Here is a 20291-nt window from a genome sequence, read left to right on the forward strand (position 1 = left end):
TGTCTGCATATACTGCATCCTTTCCATATATGTGACTAGAAGGAAAATTCATACACTTCTCCAAGCTCTACTTATAGGTGTTGATATTACACAAGCAAACAAACTATGAAAGAAATGACTTACTAATCCCACAAGTTTATACTCCAGGCTTAACATTTTTAAGAGCTTAACATTTAAAGTGCACACAAAAAAACTAGAGAGTTTCTTATCTATGCTGAAGTCCAGAGTTATGAGACCCAGATCAATGTATGATAAAGGATAGGCATTTTTCAATGTCCCTGAATATGAACATATGAATAAACGTTGGTCCAGATGATTTCACTCTACATTGCATCTATGAGGAAAATACCTTATTTAAGCCTTATTTAAGACTGATAGAGATGACCACATAAAAATTATTTTAAATGTCTTCATGGAAAATATTAATGAACAACTTTTAAAACCAAGGGACAAACTGGGAGAAATATTTTCAACACATGATAAGCAAAAAAATAATGTCATAATATATTAAACAGTTATAAGTAGATGATAATAGTCCCAAATAAAAATAAGTAAAGGATATGAAAAGATGTAAACAGAAAAACACAAAAGCCCAGCAAATGTTTGAAAGATGCTAAACCTCACTCACAAATGTAAGAAACTTAAAAAAACAATAAGCTATTTTTCAATGGACAGACAACGGTAGAGATGGTTTCAATGGCAGAGGTGAAAATATTCACAGGTCACAAGGGTGTGGGGAAAGCAAGGGAACAGGCCGCTTATTCTCTGTGAACAGAAATGTGGTTGGTGCAACTTTCTGAAGGACAATTTAGCAATATCTTTCACGTTTTATTTTATTTTTTTAATGTTTATTTATTTTTGAGACAGAGAGACAGAGGTGAGTGGGGGAGGGACAGAGAGAGAGGGAGACACAGAATCCGAAGAAGGCTCCAGGCGCTGAGCTGTCAGCACGGAGCCCGACGCGGGGCTCAAACCCATGAACTGTGAGATCATGACCTGAGCCGAAGTCGGACGCTTAACCGACTGAGCCATCCAGGTGCCCCAATATCTTTGACATTTTAAAATATTTATATATTTTGTCCTATCCACCACTCTTCTATGAAATGATCCTACAGAATTCTCACACAAGTACTTGGAAGGTATATATTCAAAGATACTCTTTGCAGCATTGTTCAAACATTTTAAAAACAGGGGCACCCAGGCGGCTCAGTCGGTTAAGAATCTGGCTTCAGCTCATGTCATGTGATCTCAGGGCTCATGAGTTCGAGCCCCACAACAGGCTCTGTGCTGACAGCTCAGAGCCTGAAGCTTTCTTCAGATTCTGTGTCTCCCTCTCTCTCTACACCCTCCCTCTGCTCTTTCTCTCTCTCAAAAATAAACATTAAAAACATTTTAATACATAAAAATTTTAAAAACAAATTAAAAAACTGAGTGAGCTTAACTGTCCACCCATAGAATAACCTACTCAATAAATACTACTAAAGCCACCAAAAAGAATATGGTAAATACATCTATATGTGATTTTGAAATGACAATAACTTACATTTCTTGAGCTTTCAATATGCCAGCCACTGTTCTAAGCCTTTCACATACGTTAATTTTCTTAATGAATAAAAAATCTCCAAAACAGGTAAGTAAAAAACCAAAGTTGCAGAACAGACTGTACTATGATTCTATTTGTCATATAAAAATATGATATTTTTGATAAATATCATATATGAATAAATATGATATATATTTATATAAATGTGTATTTATGTACATGTAGATAAGCCCAGAAAATTTGGGGAAGAATACAAAAGGAATGGTTTACAGTGATTACCCAGGAGGAATGAAAAATGTTTACTTTTTATAATTTTCTGAATTGTTTGAACTTTTCTCTATATACACGGATACTTCTATTTTTAAAATGTTAATATGTGTTATCTGCCTAATTAGATTATGGTCCAATTTTCTTCTTCCCAGTTCTATAATTTTTTAAAAGCCTAATAAAAGATATTTGGGGAAATGTAGCAATATGAGAAAACATGAATGTTTCTTTTTATACCCTTCTATGGGCACAGAACACTTCAAAATTTTTTAAAAACCTAGTTAAAAGTCAGTATTCAACTACTCCAACAAAAAAAGCCTATCTCATTTCCTTTCTTATGCAGGAAACTCCAAAATATAAGGATTTAAAATGACAACTCTCATGTCTCTAAAACAATTGTTTGGCTGACGGTTTTTCTTCCTCCCAGTATCAAGTCAATTTAATAACAATTTATTAAAAGGTCAAGTTTAATTATAAATAAGGCAAAACTAAGGAGGGGAAACAGAATTATTAATGTGTAAAATATAATATACACTGCTCTGATATCTGTAACATATGACCTAACAACATAAACCGAGGATAATATTCAGAGAGCAGTCACTGCATTGTGATTGTTAATAATATTATCATCATCATTATATTGAAGCTGCCATCCATTAGATTCTTCCTATGGATCTAATACTGAGCTCCATACTTCACACATATTAGCATATTTAATTCTCCCAACAACTCAGTAAGATTCCTAGTTAATTGCTTATTTACTAGAATAATATAGAACTATTAAAATATGGAGAAAATTTTAGGGGGGCAAACAGTAACTGCAATCTATACACAACGGAGTATACATTTGTGGCAGGTACTCCCAAAGATTTCATAGAGTTTTCTATAGATTCTTCTAAGGTATATCTACCAGAAATAAACCATAACGTGGCTCTTGAAAAGTCTTTGTGCCACCTGTTCCAAAGTTTGTTCCTTCCAGTGGGTCCTTTCTCACACATCCCTCTCAGCATACCAAGTGCAGGTGAGTCTGAAACTCAGGTCTTCACCCTGCACAAGGCCTTCTCGCATTTCTGTCATCTCTCAAACTCCTTTGGATTCTTACCTGTCCAGCAGCAGCTCCAGCACCTCTTTGGTGGAGGCAAAGCCTCTGTATGTTGACAGAAAGATGCTGATATAGGTAAAGTCATTGTCCCCAAACGCCGTCAGCAGGTTCTCCACAAGCTTCTCCAAGGTGCCAGCTTTTATGGTCCTGATCTTACAGGTCTCATATTGACTGACTGTGTGTCCTGGAGGCAGCTGGTCCCCTTCAACCTGTACAAGAAATTCATGATTATGATCAGGCGAAATGCTCCCTAAAGGAAAACCACAATCAGTGGACCAGTGGAAGCACAGACTATCGTGTTTTCCGTGCTCTTAATTCCCCTCAAGCCACGTAAAACAATCCTCTCACCCATGGGTGTAGTAGAGTGAGGAGGTGGTGATGATATTCATGCTGCTTTATTTCATAGTGCTTACACCTGCCTCTACTTAATCCCCTATAAAGAATTAGGTTGCTGGCCTATTTTATCAAGAATGTTTTCCATGACCCCAGGATCAAGTTTAGCAAAAGTTATCAATCATCCCCTTTGTACTGTTCCATGGTAAGTTGTCAAACTCATTCTTAAAGACAGCTCCTACAGTGGTGGAGCAGACTCCTACTGGCTTTGGAGAGCCGATTGTTAAATTTTTAGGATTTGTATGAGCCGGTTGACATCATATCGCTAGGCTGAAAAATCAGGAGTATATTCGGATATCTATGGAGATGTGACCATGATCCAGTGTTCTTCAGTCCACAAGAAGCAATATCCTTCCTGATTCAGTATCATCAGCAATCAATGTAACTGACCAAGAAGTGGCTCATACCAAGCAGCCCTGGGCTAACCTCTGGGGAGTAATGGGAAGGGTGGATGGGTGTATGATCTCTGATTTCTGGAGACTTGCAACGAACAAGAAAAGACATGTGCTCGTGAGAAGTAGCCATCACATGAGAATGAAATTGCAAATAATATTGGCAGGTACAACTGCACAAAACATAAGAACTGACTATTGATAAAGATATGTAAAGCTTGAACACTGAGTATGAAGAAAAACAGGGGTGTGCCTTACATCCTACAATAAATCTGCACCTAACAAATGATACAAAGATGCAATTTTCAGCTTAACTTGTCCTTCATAAGCATGAAGATGACCTACTGAGAGGATCCTTTTCTAAAGCAAATAATCATTGTCAGGGATGCAAACAATAGCCAGGCAGGTTTTGTGAACTGTAAGTTTGAATTGTTGTATGTCAGCTTTTCCTAAATTGAAATAACCAGACATGCGAAAATTGAGGAAGAGGAGCAAAGAAGAGGGAACTGAATCTCTAAATGACGACACGGTGCTAAGTAGCATGTTTGCTTTCTCTTCACCTGGCCTGCCAGATGTTAAACCACTGGAAGGAAATTAGCTGGCAAGATTGCTTCTAGTAAGACCGAAATGGTGGCGATCGCTTTTAGAAAAGGGTTAGAATAGCTTAACGTCATTATGTCTAACTGCTAACAGGACTTAACATTAAGACTCAGGCTTCCACAGTGCATGACTTTATTTCTTTATTTCATTCTCGAAGGATACTTTCACTTTACTAAGGGAGGGATCTGGTTTGGGCAAAATACCAAATGTTGCTGCAGACCTCTTCTGCCCGTTGACTCCAATCACGGCCTGATAACTGTTCTTTATCACTGTATATGTAGTTTTAAAATAGGCCTAATAGTATCCACCTATCCTCCCGGGAGTGTCAGTTCACTTTAAGCTGAAACAATAAATGAAAAGGATATATGGTTTCAAAGTCTAATTACTTGTTTTACCAGTTAGTACAGTGCTGCAGTGCTGCCCTACGTGGGTGCTGGTAAAACACTAGTTCTGAAACAAAAGGTCCTGTGGTCAAGTTTGGGAACTACAGAGCAAAACAAGGTCAAATACATTTCTTTACTACAGAATTTCTTAAAGTCTTCAATATGCCAACATGTTATGAAACTCTAAGAGAGGGATACAGGATCATGATACATGATCCTTCCAAATGGAGTCCCTTTACTCTCCCAGCATCTTGCAGATCATCAGGATGAACATACTTTGGAAAATGTTAGCTTAGTAAGTCACTGCGATGTGTTTAAACCATAATTCACTTTTGCCACTTTTCACTAAAAAAAAAAGACATTATAAAATACAATGTTAATTTTTATCTTCAAACATCTATATATCCCTTAGACGTCTTTCTTAATACCAAAATGTAGGGATGTTTTTTCTGTTTTACTCAAAAGATCTGGTCCCAAACAAATGATCAACCTGGTAATATTAAAAAGCAGCTTAAAAAATATGCTTCAGTGTCAAACGTTAACAATAATGAAAGGAATGGCTTCTCATTCTCCAGGGATATTCAAGCTCTAGTTCTAAATCAAGCTTCCTCACCTTGTGACAATGTTCCCTTACCAAACAATTTTGTAATTTGAGGATTCTCCTTTTACTCACAATGCAAATTCCACTTTACATATTTTCTTATGGAAAGTAAAAGCTATTTAAAAGAACTGATTTTTCCCTGAGCACTGATGTAGCCAAAATTTCACACACAGAGAAAAATGTTTGTCAAAGGGCCTGATGAAGTGGGTCCCCTTTCCTGCCAGAAAGCAGAGTTGGCAGGAAGCCAAGGCTCTCCCTTGGGAATGGAATCCTGTTACTCATTAACCCAGTCGCTTCCTTTTGGTCCTCCTTTTCCTCTGGAAAAAACTCTCAATATGCTTGCCTGATCCCCATACCTCCCCAATAACGGTTTTTGTCCCTCAGTGTTTGCATCTGTACATTAGGAAGAACCATGTTTGAGCTAAGAGAATAGCTAATAAAATACTTTGACTTATTTAGATTTTAAAAATTATTGGGGCACCTCGGTGGCTCAGTCAGTTAAGCATCCGACTTCAGCTCAGGTCATGATCCTGTGGTTTGTGAATTCGAGCCCTGGGTTGAGCTCTGTGCTGACAGCTCAGAGCTGGAGCCTGCTTTGGATTCTGTGTCCACCCTCCCCCGCTCGCTTGCTCTCTATCTTTCAAAAATAAATAAACATTTAAAAAAAAAAAGAAAAATATTATTCACTAAGTGCAATGAGTGAGCATGAGTGACAATATAAAATGAAGCACAGGAATTGCTCTGGTGCCTAGAATCATTCTCACAAAAAAATTAACAAGGCACATTAAGGTGTCAGAACACTTGCTAAATGCCATTTTCTGCACATTTGCTAAGCACCCTAATATCAACTTGCTAGAACAGAGGGAAGATTTTGAAGACGAGTTCTAATTTACCAACACTCAAGTGGAGTGTTTCTTTGTGACACAAAAATTTGGAAATTATCTGCTTGTTACTGGAGTTATTTTGAAATAAAATTACATAAAAGTGAAACAGAAAACGTAACTCTGCCTTATGGTCAGACTAGAGGAAAATTTATTAAATTTTAGTTTAGCAAATTTTTTTGCAGCAAAATACTCGACAGCCATAGGACCCTTTTAAGAGTTTAGGATCTCTTCTGTGTGTAATATCTCAATACCTTTGAATCCTAGTTTAAAAGAAAAGTGAGGGAGGCAGGGACCGAGCCTTGGCAGACAAGTGTTTAATAACCCAGACTCAGAGAGCAATACACGGAGGGCTGAGCCTGCCCTCTGGGTTAGCACGCTAACAGGAAACAGCTCAATCTGGATTTAATCAGAGACCATCGTCTTACTGACAAGATCATGATACCGAGGCCACAAAAATGTTTCAGGATTTTGGAGTGGGGTGGAGGGGCAATCTCTCTGCCATTAAAAGTCAGCTTTTCCTGAGAGAACATGCCTGACTCCTATGGGGTAAATATCTACAACTCTGCCCAACTGTCCTAGCTGAGGAATTTCCATAATTATTAATTCTGGCATGAGGGATGAGAGGTGAAATGTGCCATATTTCAATTCTGTTGCCAGTCACGGAGAAATACACTCTTTCGCCTTCCAAAACATAAACTGTTAACAGCTTCAATGTTTCTAACTTGAAAAAAAAATTTCCTTCCATCAAAATAATACATCAGTCATCTGATACTTCAACAGGGGACATGCTACGTCCACAAGGTCGTTAGAGACAGTATGACGTCTTTGTCCAAGCCATGCTCAACCTTCAGAACGTCAGCTCTCAGGCATCCTGGCCTGAGCAGAAATGTAAACAGTGAGTAGTTTTCTAGTCATAACTCTCTGACAAAATCTAAAACCCACATCTAAGATTTTATAGCCTTTGCAAGGTGTGCTATACTCCTGGTTTCAAAAAACCCACCATCCAGCAACAAGAAACCACCATAGGTCAGGAAAGACCATGACGGGATGCACGAAAAAGCTCTGCGTCTGTCTGTATTGTTGCCCGGATACGAATAGATGAAATGTTCTTACCACGCAGAGGAAACAAACGCATGTATGTATGTTAGGGCACATGGCAGACTGTATGGCAAGGCCAGTGCATCTGAGTATTGTGAGCTCTTCAACGTTTTTTATTTTTTTATTTTTGGGACAGAGAGAGACAGAGCATGAACGGGGGAGGGGCAGAGAGAGAGGGAGACACAGAATCGGAAACAGGCTCCAGGCTCCGAGCCATCAGCCCGGAGCCTGACGCGGGGCTCGAACTCACAGACCGCGAGATCGTGACCTGGCTGAAGTCGGACGCTTAACCGACTGCGCCACCCAGGCGCCCCAAGTGAGCTCTTTACACATAAGGCATGGAGAGATGCAAAGCACCGTGTACAAAACTCTAGGGCAAGTGATGTCAACTTCAGTGTGAGCTTCTGGGCAGGTGATGTCAAGTTGAGTGTGAGCTTCTGCATTGTGTGAACTTTTAGGTATGAACTCAATTTTTTTCTAGGTTAAGTTTGCCAGGATGCTTAGATTTTAATTGCAGGTAAATAATGAATAACAAAATAACTTGGGGGGCATAAGTATGTCCCGTGTAATATTTAGGACCTATTCATACTGAAACATTATTTGTTGTTTATGTGAATTTCAAACTTAACCTGGCACACTGTATTTTTATCTTTATTTGGTAGCACGATGTTAAATGCATACAAAGAGTATAGCATGGATCTCTCTTTTGTTTATTTGGCCACACATTAACTAACAGTACTGTGTGTCAGGCACCGTATAAGATAGTAGAGGCATAAAGGTAAATAGTATGCGGTTCTGACACCCAGGTTACTGGGTCTAGTGGAGGAAACAGACACAAAGAAACCATTATGATGCGAAATGAGGAAAAAAAAAACAACCCCCAAAACAAAAAAGGAGAGACAGATAGGCAGATACCATGGAAGAACCAGGAGGGACCCAACATAGAGATGGCATCAAAAAAGGCATCCTAAATAGGGGATTCCGACACCGGGTTTTAAGTTATGAGTTAACAACGGTGGGGAGGACACAGCAGACAGAGACACCAGCACAAACAAAGACATTAAGAAAAGAGGTGTGGGCGTCTGGGTGGCTCAGTCGGCTGAGCGTCCAACTTCGGCTCAGTCATGATCTCATGGCTCATGAGTTCGAGTCCCTCATCAGGCTCTGTGCTGACAGTTCAGAGCCTGGAGCCTGCTTCAGATTCTGTGACTCCCTCTCTCTCTGCTCCTCCCCCACGCACACTCTGTCTCTCTCTCAAAAATAAATAAACATAAAAATTTTTAAAAAGAAAAGAAAAGAGGTGTGACAGGGCACCTGGGTGGCTCAGTCAGTTAAGTATCCAACTTCGGCTCAGGTCATGATCTCATGGCTCGTGGGTTTGAGCCCTGCATCGAGCTCCGTGCTGGCAGCTCAGAGCCTAGAGCCTGCTTCCGATTCTGTGTCTCCCTCTCTCTCTGCTCCTCCCCTCTCTCTGCCCCCCTCTCTCTCTCAAAAAGAAATAAACATTAAAAAATTTAAAAAAAAAAGAAAAAGAGGTGTGATGGGAGGGAACATGGCTACGGAAGCAACATGGCAAAAGGAATGGACAGGTTGGCCAGAGAGTCGGCAGGGAGCTACCTGATCACAGAGGACTCAGGTCAAATCCTAAAACGCTTAGAGTCCATTTCCTACAGTTTTAAGCATGGTCCGAGAAATCACAATGTGGAGGAAACATGTGATGGGAAGTTTAAAGTTAAGAAAATCAGTGAGAAAGTTGTTAATACTCCAGATGAGCAATGGTAAGGGCCTTAACTTGTGTAACAACGATAAGAATAGAGAAAGTGCTGGGTGGAGGGACATATTTAGGGAATACTCAGGAATTGTCAAGACTTGGCGAAGAGCTGGATGCAGAGGATGAAGATCTGAAAAAGAATCTGGAACATTTACGTGAGTTTTAGTGTGAATGACTGGAACGATAATCATGCCACCTATATGAAAGAAAGTTGAGGAAGCGAAGTCAGATTTTCGTGGGGCAGAGGTACGGAATTCCAATTTACAAATGTAGAACTTGAGGGGTGCCTGGGTGGCTCAGTTGGTTGAACGTGTCTGAGTCTTGAGTTCGGCTCAGGTCATGATCTCACGGTGGTGAGATTGAGCCCCATGCTGATGATGCAGAGCCTTCTTGGGATTCACTCATTCACTCTCTCCCTCTCTCTCTGCCCCTTCCTCTGTCAAAATAAAGAAATAAACTTAAAAAAAAAAAAGAGAGAGAGAAATGTAGAAGTTGAAGTGTCTTCGGGATTTTCCAATATTACAGTCCAACAGGCAGTTACAAATCTAAAAGTTGGGAGAGGAACCTAAGATGGAAGTATGTAGACATTACATCAAGTAAAGTGGCTTTCCTCTCCCAGGCAGACTGTGTGGAACAGGAAGAATAGAGGGCTGAGAATGGCATCTGGAAGAGTACCAAAATTAAGAAGGTTCCAGGAGCAAAGGAGCCAAAGCACTAGAAGAAGCATCTGCCCAGTGACGAACTGGCACGCCACCAGGTCTCTGGTAGCACCTCTGGGGTGAGAACTCAGAAGAAACCTCCGCTGTCAGGTTTATACACATGCCAACATAACCTTCCACCTAATGATGCAAACATACAAGGTCCAGTGAGCGCCTGCCAGAACCAGCATGTTCAGCTTGCAAGAGCCAATTGTGCACACTCCTCCTCAATTCTCCGTCCAATGACACCACGTTGGTATCGTGAGTTCAGTCATGGTGGAAATATTTACACCATAGAAATGGACTAGTTGCACACAAATTAGGGCTTTTGTTCTGGAGAGCTGATTTATTCAGCATACCGCTGCCCAGGAGTCCCTCTCAGATTATGTCATTGGTAAATTTAGGAGACACCTTCATTCTGGTTGAACATTTTTCTCTTTCTGTGTTCCCATCCAGTTAAGGCATTTGTGCTGTCATTGTGACCTCTGATCTCAAAGGAGATAGAAATTCTGCCTCTGAACTAAGGAAAAGGTAGACATGTGAAAAGAGAAGAGGTAGAGAAGCATGTGCTTGACAAACAAACATGTTCTAAACACCTCTGATAAGATCCCCAAGAGCTGACTTGACTTGAAGCCGCATGTTCGAATGTGGTCAGGTTTCCAATACGAGTACCCTTCATCCTCAGGAAAATGCTAAGAGAACTGTAATAACAAAGGCTGTTGTTTTATCACACCGAAATCCCAGCTCCTCCACCATCCTGTCCCAGCAGGGTTCCTTAGATCACCCCTTCAGAGTCCAGGAACTCTCCTGGGGGAAACAGGAAGTTGTGTTTTCCATCTCCTAAAGACAGTAGTCCTCCTGGCTGTGAATCTGCTTGGTCCAATGTTAACCCATAACAGACTCCACCTTCCCTGACACAGATCCCTATTTCTGACATTCTGGTCCTCTTTAAAAGATTCCAAAGTCTTTATGGAGGCAGATCCAAAAATTGGGTGGATGTCAGGGAGTTTGCTACATTTTCCAAATAAAATACTTTCACTTATATGTGCTATTTTTCTGCCTGAAACAGAATGCTGATGACTGAGATGTTATGAATTAACCTGGCTCCAGCCCCATTTCTGAGACTAAGCCACTATGAGCCTAGGACAATAAATTCAAGCCTCGATGTCTTGGTCATCTACTCTATGAAATACAGAAATCACATGTTATTTTGAGAAGTTCAGGGACTTAGAGCTGCATAAGGCGAGAGAAGTCTGAACTAAAAAAGTGTCTGCTGCATTTACCAAATAACAAATCATCACACAGAGTTTAGTATCCAGAATAAACTTGCAAAATTTATAACTTCCTCCTTTGCCTCTTGTTCAGAGCCCCAAATGCCCAAGGTCTTCACATCCTGAGGTCACAGGTTGACAGGTGCTCTGGCATTCTGGAACGCATTCTGTTTTTGAGCAGCCCAGCCAACCTCTGTCTGAAAAGGTCAATAGAGGGTATGAGCTTCCACGTGACCTAATATTGTCTATGAATGAAGCCTGCTATGAATGGAAAAGCTTCCCCACAGCCCAGAAGCTTTCCCAGCCCACCATAAATCCCACAGACAGTTCCATGGGGCTTTATCTCCTTCTGAGCTTTAAAGGGTTCCTTCACCAATCCTTGGGGCCTGGGGAGGGGGTGGATGGCAGGGGGTGCCAATTGCCTGAGTTTCCAAACTTAGTTCGATTCTTCTTCCTCATACCACATTAAGGAATCTCTGACCCTCCCCCACCTTCTTATGGGATTAGTTCAGTTTTAAGCCAAGTAAACATTTTGCTCCCACTATTATTGCCCCCTTTATAATGATAAAGCATAAAAATCAAAGCCCCATTATCAAAATGCCAGTAAATCATTATTCCCCTGGATTTCAGAATTCAAGTAATGACTGTCCAACATGCTTCTTTTCCCCTCCAAAACTAAATCTTTAAAGTCTATGTGGACTTATAAATTCAAATGTAAAATTTAACTTTACAGTTCCCGCAAAGCTCTGGAACATAGAGCCTCTGGCAAATACTCTAGTCCTCAGTGCTGCGTTTGACACAAGTAATATTCCTAGGTCATGGGCTTGTAGAAATGGCTATCTACAGAGCAAGCAGGTATCTTTCAAGCCTACTTATCAGGTGATCCAATCTAGGGTGAGGTATGAAGAACAATTTAGTTTATCTTGAGTACATCTCTCCGAAAGATATACTGAAATAAACTGGCTTTTTTTTTTTCTCAGTAGATTTTACTCTTCATAATCTGTAAATCAATTCTAAGAAAACCATCCTCATGCCCTAAATGAAAAGGACGAGAAGAGAGGGTTAATAGGTAGTTATTGAGCACTTATGGGGCAGATGCTCAATCTTTACAAAAATCTTCTGGTACAGTAATTATTCTCACTTTACTGTAGGAACCTGAGGTTTGGCGAAGTGAGGGATTTGGCCCAAAGTTACCCAGCCCATTAGCCTAATGTGAGAGAGTCAGGGTATAAAACCAGCCCTGTCTTTCTATTACAGTGTGTTGTGTTAAAACACAAAGCAACACAATAGTGGGTATTCAAACCCCGATTTGTATACCCAAGACTATTACAATTCAATAGCCCAGAATCTCCATACTTCATAGGATTGTTGTAAGAAAGAGACAAAATTAGATAACAGATCTGAAGGCATGTTGCACAGTTGCAAGAACTATTCAGGATCCTACAGATAAAAGAAACAAAGACACTGTGTGTTATACTAAAATCCTCTTTTCGGTTTTTCCCCTTACCCCAGTAACTTTCACCAAAAGTTAGGACTGACTGCATCAAATGCTCTATGGTATTATGCCTCTTACCTCCTGACACGGACTGAAACCTTTAACAAGCACTGTGGGGGAAAACGTTGGTTTAGTGCTAAACACCCTCTCTGGAGGAAAACAAAAATCCCTCTCATTGTTACAGTTTCTTAAATGAGTAAATTGAGCCTAAGAAGGACAAATGACTTCCCCCAAGGGCTCAAAAGGAGCCAGGAAAACAATGTCAGTAACCTGTATGAGAAGCTGCTGGATAAGACAGCCTAAGAACCCACGGGGAACACTGACGTTCTCCTCTGATTTCCAGATTATTAATTAATTTGCCTACCTGCTAGGTTTATAAGTCTCTCTAGTCAAGAGATCATTTCCTTCTATCTTTAGAGAGAAAGGAAAATGCAAGTAGAATGGCAATATGATTGACTGTGGGATACAGCCAAAGTGGCAGGTTTGTAAATGCTGACACTCAATAAAAATAAGGAAGGCAGAGCATAGAAAGCACTGATAGCTGGCAAGAACACTGATCCAGTTTCTCCAAACGAACAGAAACTGAAAGAGTAACCATTTTGTTCGATAGATTTAACGTGTCAAAAATATATGTAAAAAGACAGGCGTGTCAGTTGCAAAGAAAATATTTGTCTTCTTAACAATATGCTCATCATTCCCATCGCTCATGACCCACTCTTGAAATCAAGTCAGTAGAAACAGTATTAAAAGCACTTCCATCGTGCAAAGAACCTAAGTGAGGTGCTAAGGGAATCTATGAAGGAAATAAGGGACTGTATTCTTTAAAAACCTAACAGTGGAGATTATAAAATATAAATGCAAAGTTTTTCACCTAATGGCTTGGAAGCAAAGAGATGTACAGAACTTAAGACTACTGTGTATTTTTTATGAGATAATGCCAGGTAAATAATAGGGGCCTCAGAGTGAGAATTTCAGAACCGGTGGGGGAAAAAAACCTCTTGCAACCCCAAGAGTCAAGAGAAGGAGGGAAAATCCCACAGAACTAGATTATGTTTCTAGTTCCCATTCGATTAATCATCAAGTACTTGTCAGTGCCTTCTATTTATCTAGCAGTAGGCTAGAATAATTCTTTTTAACTTGGTTGTGTTTCATAGTTCCTAAATAAACTTGAGAGGATTCATTCATTCAACAAGTATTTGCTGAGTCCCTACTATGTAGCTGCTGGTAGCCATAGATAAAAACAGAGAACCAGACAGACAAGATGCCAACTCACAGAGAAAACTCCACCTCCTCCGCAACCAAAGGGGAAAAAAGTGGTTTTTGAGCCATCACTCACTGGCTATGGGCTTGCTCTAATGGAGTCCATTCCCTGGCATCAGAGTTGTCAAATTACCGGATCCTGAGAGTTTTATGCTGCTCCACTAGAAATACCAGACAGAGACATGGCTGATTATCACATGCAAACAGAAGCCCAGAATATAGAGAAAGCAACTCTTTATAATCAATAATACACACACACACACACACACACACACACACACACACACACACACGGGCTTTCATTTACTAAAACAGTAATCACAGATGGACCCATTGACCAAACTGAAGTAATATATAGAGTCCTTGGCCATAGCTTCTCTGTGACACCCCCAGCAATGCTACAGTAACACACCAATAAATTGTCCAGTTTGTTTACACCAACGCATAGGTCAAATCAGTTTTACTTTCAGGCCCAAAGATACTACTCAATTTCACAAAGGTAACAAATCAGACAACAGGTTGGGAAAAGGTTCTAAAGTTTTAGTTATAGTAGTTTGTGTTTCTGAATGTAAAATACTTAAAGATTTCGTGTGTGTGAAAAATGTCACTAAACAATGTACACTCAGGGATTTATTGCTCTGTTTCCTTGAACACAGTTTCAAAAGAATCACCTGGAGTGCTGGCAAAATCACTGATTCGTGAGCCCATGTCCCAGAGGTTCTGATCAGTAAGCCCAGAATGAAGACAAAGGATCTGCATTTTAGCCAGCATCCCAAGTGATTCTAAATGCAGAAGATCCCTTGGTTACCCTGTGAAAAATATTGTGCTTGACAATGCTGACCCAGGGATGAGTAAATTTTATTGATGGGATAAAGGAGAAGCTGATTAATATAAGCTTAGGCAAAGCTATGTGACTTCTCTTAGTCTCAGTGTCCTCATCTGTAAATTGGGAAGAATGTCACTTTTACCTTCCTTAACTTACCTAGACGTTAAGAGGATGATTCAGAAAAATGTGGGATACCCGTTGAACTGCTTGAGATAAAAGACCTATACAATAAACCAAGCTATGAACACTCTTGTCAATGACCTGAGATGCTTTCAAGAAAACCATGGGATCTTTCTGATGTGTTTGTATTACGAAACTCAGTGGGCTTTCCTATAAGAAGGAAAGGTATTAAGACTAGCCTATAGATTTCACTTCTGCCCTCAGTACTCTTCTGCCTGGCTGTCAATCCTACGGAACCGCTTCGGCACTCACCTCCTGAGGTATCCCTATAGAACTCGCACCACTGATTCCCTCTTGGAACTCTCTGCCCCTTTGGTTTACAAACATCACTTTTCAACAACCACAACCAATAACTCTATGCACTTTTATGTATCCCATAATAACCTCACAAAGCAGATAAATTTATTATCCCCATTTTACAGCTATTTTACAGAAAACTGAGGCTGAGAAAGGCTAAGTGACTTGGCTTGGGGCAAACAGCTAAACAGTGGCCAAAGCCAGGACTCAATTCTAGGTAGTCTGGACCCAGAGTCACACCTCACCAGAATTCTTATCTTATCTCCCTCGAGGCTCTCATTTGATACTACAGGCTGATCACTGGCCCTTTGTCCTTCACTTACCAACAATATGGGAACACTTCTAACATTGAACCTCTTCTTAGTCTATGTCCTCTTTCTAGCCATCCATCCCACACATGCATCCCCACAGTTTCCCCTAACACAAATACATTTACTTCCAACTCCAACTTGAGTTCTTGCTATTTTTCTAACTTGTCTTCTTCTGGATCATCCATAAGGAACTCTAACTCAACATGTACAAAAAGAAATCTGTTTAATTCCTCTAAAATCTCACCCCTTCTCTGGCCTCTGACTTAGTTAATACTGCATATCAACCCCCACCCCCCCCCGGCTTCACCTTGTCTTCCCCTCAACTCCAACATCCAACCTGTCCCATTTCCTAAATAGCTCCCTATTCTATGCTACTTCCTCACGGTCCTGCCTTAATTCAGATCTCACTTCTTAACTGTGTAGGTGCAACAGGCACTGAACCACGCTCTCTTGCCTCCAGTTTTGCCAAAATGTTCTTTCGAAAGCACAAATTCTACTTTTAGGATAAAGTCCAAGTATTCACTATAGCTAAACATGCCTGTCCTATGATTCAGCAATTCCATTCCTAGGTACGTTCCCAACAGAAATGATTGCGTATGATAGACAGAAACACCTGTGGCCATTTTAGTTGTAATAGCCACACATTTTCTATAGTATGTTGTCAGCATCTGTTTACTTACAGGCATCCTCCAGTAGACTGTGAAATCTTTAAGGTCAAAGACTAGTCATATTTATATTTATATCTCCAGAAATTAGCCTATGACCACATCAATAAGCACTTCAGGAGTATTAAATGTTTTTAAGATAGATATCAGTTTTTTTATGTAACAAATCTAACATTATGTTCCCTACACAAGCTTTACTTGATTATTCCAAATGCAGTCAAATAAAACAGTCTGTACATATAAACAAGAAAAGTCTGTATGTATATTATAAAAGCATGTAATGTTTGACCATCACCTCTTAGCTGGACTGCTAAAGCAAAAGCCTTTTTAAATTGTTCTTACGGCATCCATGGTGACCTTCTGAAGACAAATCAGATCATGTCACTCCCCTGCTCTTAAAACCTCTCAGTGGCTAAAATGAACAAATCAGGAGACTACAGACGCTGGCAAGGATGTGGAGAAACGGGAACCCTCTTGCACTGCTGGTGGGAATGCAAACTGGTGTAGCTGCTCTGGAAAACAGTGTGGAGGTTTCTCAAAAAATGAAAAATAGATCCACCCTATGACCCAGTAATAGCACTGCTAGGAATTTACCCAAGGGTTACAGGAGGGCTGATGTATAGGGGCACTTGCACCCCAATGTTTATAGCAGCACTTTCAACAATACCCAAATCATGGCAACTGACGAATGGATAAAGAAGATGTGTTTATATATACAATGGAATACTACTTTGCAATGAGAAAGAATGAAATCTGGCCATTTGTAGCAACGTGGATGGAACTGGAGGGTATTATGCTAAGTGAAATAAGTCAGGCAGAGAAAGACAGATACCATATGTTTTCACTCGTATGTGGATCCTGAGAAACTTAATAGAAGACCATGGGGGAGGGGAAGGGGGAAAAAGTTACAAACAGAGAGGGAGGGAGGCAAACCATAAGAGACTCTTAAATATTGAGAACAAACTGAGGGTTGGTGGGGGGGGTGGGGGATAGGGGAAAGTGGGTGATGGGCATTGAGGAGGGCACCTGTTGGGATGAGCAATGGGTGTTGTATGGAAACCAATTTGACAATAAATCATATTAAAAAAAAAAAAACACCTCTCAGTGGCTTCCCATAACACTTGGAGTAATATGCCCTTTTCCACCAGGGCCCACGAGGCTCCTTCTGCCTACCTCCTTGACCTCACCACCAAAACCATCTCCTTCCCTCTCTAAGCCCAGCCACAAGGTATTTCAGGTCTCAAAACATAGGTACATTCATTCACACTTAATGGTCTTTGCATTTGCTCCTTCTGCCTGCCTTTCTCATGGGATCCTTCCCCTCATTCACTTCTTCTGATCAGGAGCATCTCCTCAGCTAACGCCTCACCCCCACCCCGGGACCATCCCCTGGTGTCACACTACCAATATTCCTCTGCCAGGCCAGATCACGTGATCTAGGTTCATTTCTTAACAGCACTGACTTGTTTATGTGTTTGCTGCCTATCAACTCTACAACAGCAGAGCCCTTATCTGTCTTGTCCACTAATAATATATCCCTGGGGTACAGAATTCGGTCTAACAATGAGTAATAGTACATGTCTGTAGGAATGAGTGAAAAGCAAATTAATGTAATTAAATTGCAAATTATTTAGAAATCTGAATTAAAGGCTTAGGCAACTCCTTAGATGTACTGAAAAATATAAAACTCTATCCTCTTGGGGTGCCTGGGTGGCGCAGTCAGTTAAGCGTCCGACTTCAGCCAGGTCACGATCTCGCGGTCCGTGAGTTCGAGCCCCGCGTCGGGCTCTGGGCTGATGGCTCAGAGCCTGGAGCCTGTTTCCGATTCTGTGTCTCCCTCTCTCTCTGCCCCTCCCCTGTTCACGCTCTGTCTCTCTCTGTCCCAAAAATAAATAAATGTTGAAGAAAAAAAAAAAACTCTATCCTCTGAACTAAAAATCTTTCGAGCTATGACGAGAGGTAAACAAAGCTCTCGTCATAGCAGGCAAGAACTGAATTTATCAAAATGATATTTCTGACCTTTTTTGTGAATCCCAATTAATTCCATACTTGATCACATGATTTTAAAAATTACTGAAGTCAGTGTGCCTGGGTGGCTCAGTCAGTTAAGCATCTGACTCTTGGTTTCTGCTCAGGTCATGATCTCATGGTCGTAAGTTTGAGTGCCACATCAGGCTCTGTGCTGACCGTGCAGAGCCTGCTTGGAATTCTTTCTTTCTACCCCTCTCTCTCTGTCCCTCCCCCTATCTCTCTCTCTATCTCTCTCTCTCAAAATAAACTTAAAAAAATTAAAAAATTACTGAAGTCACGTTTTTTTTCTCCAGAATTCCTTCCTTTCTCATCAAGATTGAGATGCTGAATCAAACTACATGTAACAAGGATCTCTCATCATTCTCTGAGACTGACATTGCCTTCATTGTTCTATCAGATGTAAAAGCCGTTGAGCCGATTACTTGCTTTGAAAGCAGAGAGTGGGAATATGCGCTTGTTCTCATTTCTTACAATTCCAAGTGGGAGTATCAGAGAAAATGAACACACAAGCTCATCACCCAGCTACGTGACATGAGGGTAAATACACTATGAAAAGTTTATTCGTCAGGTGTTGTACTACTAAGAAGCTTCCAATGCTTCCTGCATGAAAGACATCATGTAAAGTAAGTACAGATTTCATCTGAAGTCTTTTAACTTCTCCTTTCTCCCATGCCAGGCTCTAAGCCTTAAACACCAAGACCACTGTTGGAGGTTTCTATTTATAATAATTTTTATTACTGACACAAAGAAGTGTTCTAAGATCTCATTCTAGAACGCTAGTGATGACGGATTCCACTTGATAACAAAGCCTACTTGCTACCTCAGTCATGAAACTTAACTGCAGGTCTAGGGAAGTGCTTCTTGACCACAAATCCCATTTTCATTCATTCTTTCAAAAATACTTGTTTGTAATATGTTCATAGTACTATTATAAGACACTGCGGATACAGAAATGAACACAGGCATGGTCCATAGCCTCACAGAGCCACCAATCAAGCAGAAAAGACAAATATTAAACACAAAATTTATCAACTAGCCACCTAATGAAAGTAAAGATCATTGCTTTCTAAAAAATATGGTAAAAGAACACATGAGAAGAGGGTCAGGTTTTGTGTTGGTGATCAGGGAAAGTTTCGCTGAGGAAACCAGAGACCAGGATAATCACTAGGGGTTCACCAAGTAGAGGGTGAGAGACAACATTTCAGGTGAGGGAACTGATTGTGCAAATGACACGAAGCAGGAAGAAACTGGGCACATCAGAAGGGCAGAGAGAAGTCCATGTGGTCAAAGGGGAGTGAGCCAGAGGCAAGTGGCAAGAGATAAGCTTAGCCAGAAGAATTTTGATCTTTAACCTATTTATTACCAGTGGAAAGTCACTGAAAGGTTTTAAGTGGTAAGTATACCATAATCAAATAGAACATGGGTCTACATGAAAGATGAACTGCAGGGAAGTAAAAATGGATTCAGTTGGAAAACTACTGGCGAAGGTAAGTTTCTCAAAATGTGGGCCATGCTCCACCTACACCAGAATCACCTGGGGTACTTCTTAAAAGCAGATTCATGGGCCCAACCTCCAAGCTATTAAATCCAAACCCTTGCAACTGGGGAACCTGTGGTAAGTCCCAGATTATTATAATAAAAATTAATGATTAAAAAGCACAGTAACAGGGGTGCCTGGGTGGTGCAGTCAGTTAAGTGTCTGACTCTTGATTTCAGCTCAGGTCATGAGCTGACAATCGTGAGATCAAGCCCCATGTCAGGCTCTGTGCTGGGCGTAGAGCCTGCTTAAAATTCTCTCTCTGTCTCTGTCTCTCTCTCTCTCTCTCTCTCTCTCTTTCTCTCTCTCTCTCTCTCTCTCTCTCTGTCTCAGAAAAAAAAAGGGGGGGCACAGAAGCAATACTAGAGGAATTCTGATGATCATTAAATGAAATAAACCATGATTAGAATAAAATACACTTTTACTTGGGCAAGAATTCCCTCTTCTAAAATTTTGGTGTTACCACTCTTCTCTCTAACCCCCTTTCTTCCTTACCTGTAGCAAGGGACCAATTTTATTCTTTCCCCATGGTCATCGATTGATATTAGTTTTACTCAGAGTAGAAGCATACACAGACTTTGAATTGTTCCTGACCGAAGCAGTTCAGACCAGGTGAACACCTACATTAATCAGTGTTACCATGCAAGTTCAATTCTGACTTGAAAAATCCGGACTGTGAAGACTGT

At 40.6% G+C, this 20291-nt stretch overlaps 1 protein-coding gene across 3 annotated transcripts in view; it reads right to left on the reverse strand.

Annotated features, from left to right (window-relative positions):
* The window catches only part of RGL1 (ral guanine nucleotide dissociation stimulator like 1), a 259274-nt gene that overhangs the window by 84581 nt on the left and 154402 nt on the right, over nt 1-20291 (reverse strand). For all 3 annotated transcript variants that reach the window (XM_045048923.1, XM_011291000.4, XM_011290999.4), the window contains one exon: nt 2913-3121. In XM_045048923.1, the coding sequence (XP_044904858.1) occupies nt 2913-3121 (209 nt within the window). The remainder of the gene's footprint in view (nt 1-2912; nt 3122-20291) is intronic.

Source organism: Felis catus, chromosome F1 (assembly GCF_018350175.1).
Source record: "Felis catus isolate Fca126 chromosome F1, F.catus_Fca126_mat1.0, whole genome shotgun sequence".
NCBI classification, from domain to species: domain Eukaryota; kingdom Metazoa; phylum Chordata; class Mammalia; order Carnivora; family Felidae; genus Felis; species Felis catus.